General features: G+C 46.4%; 1 protein-coding gene across 4 annotated transcripts in view; it reads left to right on the top strand.

The window, feature by feature from the left end:
• Positions 1 to 5,000, top strand: part of tnr (tenascin R (restrictin, janusin)) — a 113,801-nt gene that overhangs the window by 87,496 nt on the left and 21,305 nt on the right. For 2 of the 4 annotated variants that reach the window (XM_076972714.1, XM_076972715.1), the window contains 5 exons: positions 1,108 to 1,377; positions 2,042 to 2,245; positions 3,324 to 3,413; positions 3,780 to 4,043; positions 4,835 to 5,000. The exon at positions 4,835 to 5,000 is cut by the window's right edge and continues 101 nt beyond it. In XM_076972714.1, coding sequence (XP_076828829.1) covers positions 1,108 to 1,377; positions 2,042 to 2,245; positions 3,324 to 3,413; positions 3,780 to 4,043; positions 4,835 to 5,000 — 994 coding nt within the window. The remainder of the gene's footprint in view (positions 1 to 1,107; positions 1,378 to 2,041; positions 2,246 to 3,323; positions 3,414 to 3,779; positions 4,044 to 4,834) is intronic. The other 2 variants (XM_076972716.1, XM_076972717.1) reach the window with 2 other exon arrangements.

Below are 5,000 nucleotides of genomic sequence, written 5' to 3'. Positions count from 1 at the left end.
GTGAACTAAGAAGGAAGTGATCACGCCAAGTCTCAGGGAAAAAGGAGGATTTAATGAATAAGGTGCACAAACCAAAAACCTGTGACACGTGTCAAACGTGCAGGGATTATACAAACAGGGATTATAGGCCCCGCCCACCTGAGGGATTAACACAACAACAACAACAGGACAACTGCCGCTGTGGACGGGGGCCACCAGCAGGGGGAGCCCCCCGTACCGTGACAGGTATATTTAAGTCCCATGGCATTTGCTAAATAAACACGTGACCAGATCAGATACTTTAATGCTTGTTCAGAAATAACCAGAGATCTATGAATACTGGAGGTCAGAAACCCTATAAAACTATACTACACTATACTACCTGATTATTATACTATACTACCTGGTTGGTTATGAACCCTGGGGGTCAGAAACCTCAGAGACCACCTTGTTATTGTAGAAATAAAATTTTTAGGTCATCTAATGTCTCTTCCTAGAAATGCTTAGACAAGACAGATTGACCCTTGATGTGTGATGTCACAGTTAAGTGGCTCAGTAAATGAAGTTCATCAAACAGGAGGCAGGAAGTTGAGCTTTGCTCTGATATTACCATTTCCACACCCTCGCTCTTCATTAAATTAAGCCTACTGCTTCTCTTAGACTTCACACAATTTCCATGGAAACATTGTAATAATGGGGTCTCTAATGAAACCTAGTTGAATAAAACCCTCTTTGTAGCTATTTTTGGTGTTATATATCCAACAAGAAATGTCAGGTCCTCGGCTCAGGGCTATATCCTGGTGAGAAAAAGTGGCTTAAAGCAGATTCATATCTGCATGTGCTGATAAGAGCGAGCTAACGCTAAGCTAGTGTCCTCATTAGTCACCATGACATTTACTCATCCAAGCAATCCCAACTCGGACTTTACAGCATACATCTGATAAACAAACCATCCAAATGCAAAAGATAAGCAATAATGAGACATAATCTTTATATAACCCTGCAAGTAACTCTAATAAACGTGGATTCCTTATATGATACATATTAATCGGGTATTAAGGTCATTGTGACTTATGACCTGGGGCCTCATTTATATGTCACTCTTTCTGTGGTCCATCAACTGTTTAGTCATCGATGGGCCGACACAGTTGGTTGTCCGCGACGTGTCGGACACGGTGGCGTTTGTGGAGTGGACGGCACCGCGGGCTAAAGTGGACCAGATCGTCCTGCGTTACGGGCTAGCGGGCACGGACGGGCCCAGGACCACGTTCCGTCTGCAGCCGACGCTGAGTCAGTACTCGCTGCAGGTTCTGAAACCTGGCGCCAGGTACGACGTGTCCGTCAGCAGCGTCCGCAACGCCAACGAGAGTGAAGCTATATCTGCACAGTTTACCACAGGTGAGCCATTCACCAGCAACACGCATTATCACATGCCTAATGTGTCAGTGTTAGAGGCACACACACACACACACACACACACACACACACACACACACAACCTTATGGACTGTATGAATAACATTTTACCTGGATTCAATTCTGACCCAAACATCAGCCCTGAAATATTTCTCTATTTGCAATTTGCAATTAATTTGTTTATAAATGTTTTATTCATTACAATACAGCTATTAAGAGGAACATTAGTTTATTGGTAAAAATCATGCTAGTGTAGACTTACTGAAAATATTGACTGCCTCCCATAACATTAGCCTGTCTGGGCACAGCAGACCTTCTTTATAGCAGCAATATAATAAATATTATGACCTTCAAGCAAAAACATATTGAACAGCGGAGTTGCATAGAGGCAGGCAAGTTTTATTACTGAATGAGCAGGTTGAAAATGTACCCTTTACAATAGAGGATGTAAACAAAGTGGCCCATGCTCAATCATGCTGCTCTTTTGAAACATTCATCACGTGGTTAATCTAATATCTCGACACTGCTCTTTCTTATCAGCTACGCTAGCCCGTAAATTGCGTTCTTGGTGAACAGTTCTTTTCCGTTATATGAAGCACTGCCTCCAGCTTCAGAGCATCAGTCTGAGAGGTCCGGATATTTTCAGTTCTGTCGTTTTTCTCAGAGATCGATGCTCCCAAGAACCCTCGCGTGCTGTCCAAGACCTCCACCTCCCTGGAGCTGGAGTGGGAGAACTGTGAGGCGGACGTGGACAGTTACCAGGTGGTGTACAGCACGCTGGCTGGAGACCAGTACAACAGGGTGGAGGTGCCCCGAGCTGCAGGGAGCACCACCAGGATCGTGCTGACCGGTGAGCGACGTTCTCACGTCGCCGCTAGCATGCGCACACACGTCCGTACCACAGGCTGGAAAGTACACGTTCGGCTCGTATGAAGAAGTCTCCATGCCCGTAGTGACTGATAATTGCTCAAACACCAAATGCATTTGCATTTTTTACATTTGCATTTTGCATTTTTAAACACAGCCATCACTGGCTAGCACAGCCGCCATTAACATTACAGAGAGAGGTTGTCCAATTATTTGTTATAATGTCACAGCTGCTGAGTTATATTAACATTAGCAAAACCTTCAGCTAACTTCACTGATTCATATTCAATCCCTTCCTCGTACTTTACAAAACATTAACAGTCCCAGCAAACAGGAGCGTTACCAGGGAGTGCGCAATAGCGCTAAGCAGTCTGGAGCAACTTGCTCCATGATGCAGGGATTTCTACAAACAACAGCTTCTGAGACACTAACACTTCATATTGTGGGTTTAATGAAACAAGTTGAGAGCTACTGATTCCTGCACCTGGCACCCGTCTGTACAGTGCAGAAACTCCCTGCTAGCGCCTCATAAGCATGCTGGCACTGTTGATGAATCACCGGTCCACTGCCACGGACCGCGCGGTCGACCACACACACCTGCGTCTCAGTTGATGCTCTGAGTCGCATGTTTGAAGTTTCAGGATACGGTGAAGGAACAAAGGCCTGAAGGGACCTGGATTTAGGAGAGTCAGTATTGATTTAGGATAGTCAGTATTGATATCTTCATCTGACATCTGCTCTGACATGATTCGTTTTTCCTTTTATAAAGCGTGAGCAAAGCTTCAAAAGGCAAGTTTTGCTGTGATATAAATAGACAGTTTGCCGTCTGCCTGAAAACCTTTCCGACATATCAAATCCACGAAGGCCGTCATTTGAGGTCTGATTGAAGCTTCTTCCCGGGCCACTAAAGAATCTTTAATGCATTCAATCCAAACATCATATCGTTCCAATTGTTATGGCTCCCAATTTCATTCTGTTTCATATTGTTGAATAAAAACTTTTATGACCACAGATGATTAGTTCATCTTCTCTCTGGTGCTTCACTCTCCCTCTCTTGTCAGATTTGCAGCCTGGTACCGAGTACGGCATCGGGATGTCTGCCAGTCTTGGTGTCCACCAGAGCTCCCCAGCCACAATGAACGCCAGAACAGGTAAGCAGTCGATCGCGAGATTCACGTCACGCTCCAGCTTTCAGACAATCGCAAGATACCAAGACTCTCCGCAACAGACAAAATCATATTCCACTATTCCGCTTTACGGAGGCTGAAAGCTCAAAAATGTTCCAAGCGACACCCGTGTTTGTTGCGCCGTAGCATAGCACGCATGTATAACCAACATGTTGAAAAGGTCTGTCGTGCCAGCGCCAGGATGCGGAGGAGGCCATCTGTTCACGGTTAAACACTCGCTCATCTGTTAAATCTTCCTGCGATTTCGGCGTGAACCCCCACTATGACGTTTTTTGGCTTGTGTGCTCATGGGTCCCTACATCTCACTCCTCCCTGCTTCCTTCTCTGCAGGTCTTGATGTCCCGATGGACCTGACGGTCACTGCCTCTACAGACGACACCATCACTCTGCAATGGGCCAAGGTGCAGGGACCCATCGACCACTACAGGGTGACCTACACCTCAGCCAATGGGGTGACCACTGAGGTGACGGTGCCCAGGGACACCACCAGCACCACCCTGATGGAGCTGGAGCCAGCCACCGAGTACACCATCACGGTCACGGCTCAGCGGGGCCGGCAGAGAAGCGCAGGTGCCACCATCGACGCCTTCACAGGTATATCCCAGCAGCCCCGGCACCACAGGCCTTCAACCCTGGGCCTACACACTCAGCATTTGATGTAAAGCAGAGCAGTAAATGAATTAGGAAGCTATAGAGATAAAGACATTTTAATGTTGCTGCACCCTAATTTCCTTCAGAAGTTATTTATAGGTTTCAACAGAATTTGGTCCACCAGTTTTTAAGGAACAGACGGTTATTCAGTTAAGGCTTAACGATTGCCCAATGTGTGTGATAAAAGAGATGAACTTTGTGCAGTAACGTGTGCAGTAATGCTCCCATTCCTGCATGGAGACAGTGACATTCATTTTTATTGGCTTTTCTATTCTGTTCTGTTCATTCTGTCTGAGTCATTATGCTACTGTCTGGCTTTCTGCTTCTTCTTAACACACCTTTAAACACCTACACATCAATTCTTCATTTGCCTCCCAGGTATTTCTCCTCTACCGGATCAGCAACTGAACTGTGACTCCTGCCTTCTTTTGATATGGCTGATAAAGAGTCTTATCGAATTCTTTGCTTTCTCATCTCGTTTCATCTCGTCTCATCTCATCTCCCCGTGTTCATCTCTTTCTCATCTCGTCTCCCCGTGTTCAGCATTCTTTGAAGTCCTTCACTGTCAGCTCCCTCGGTTCTCCGGGCCTACAGGCCTTCATCTCCATTCCTTCACGCTCCATCAACACGCGTCACCTCCTGACGTTCTTCTTCCATGGGCAGACTCACCAATCAATGACGAGTTCCCTCCTCACAGGAACCAATCGTATTGATTGCTGGTAATTCGATTGCAGGGCTCCGCCCTGTGAGTCAGCTCTACTTCTCCGACGTGACGGCGGACTCGTTCACCGTGAGCTGGAGTGCTCCTGCCCCGCCTGCCGATAGATTCAACTTGTACTACAGTTCCCAGGATTCCAGTGTGGAGTCGAAGGTCATTCTCGATGGAGCCAAAACAAGGGC

The sequence above is a fragment of the Brachyhypopomus gauderio genome, chromosome 14, assembly GCF_052324685.1.
Source record: "Brachyhypopomus gauderio isolate BG-103 chromosome 14, BGAUD_0.2, whole genome shotgun sequence".
NCBI lineage: Eukaryota > Metazoa > Chordata > Actinopteri > Gymnotiformes > Hypopomidae > Brachyhypopomus > Brachyhypopomus gauderio.
Note: the sequence above shows the minus strand (reverse complement) of the source record. Positions and strands in the feature narration are given on the sequence as shown.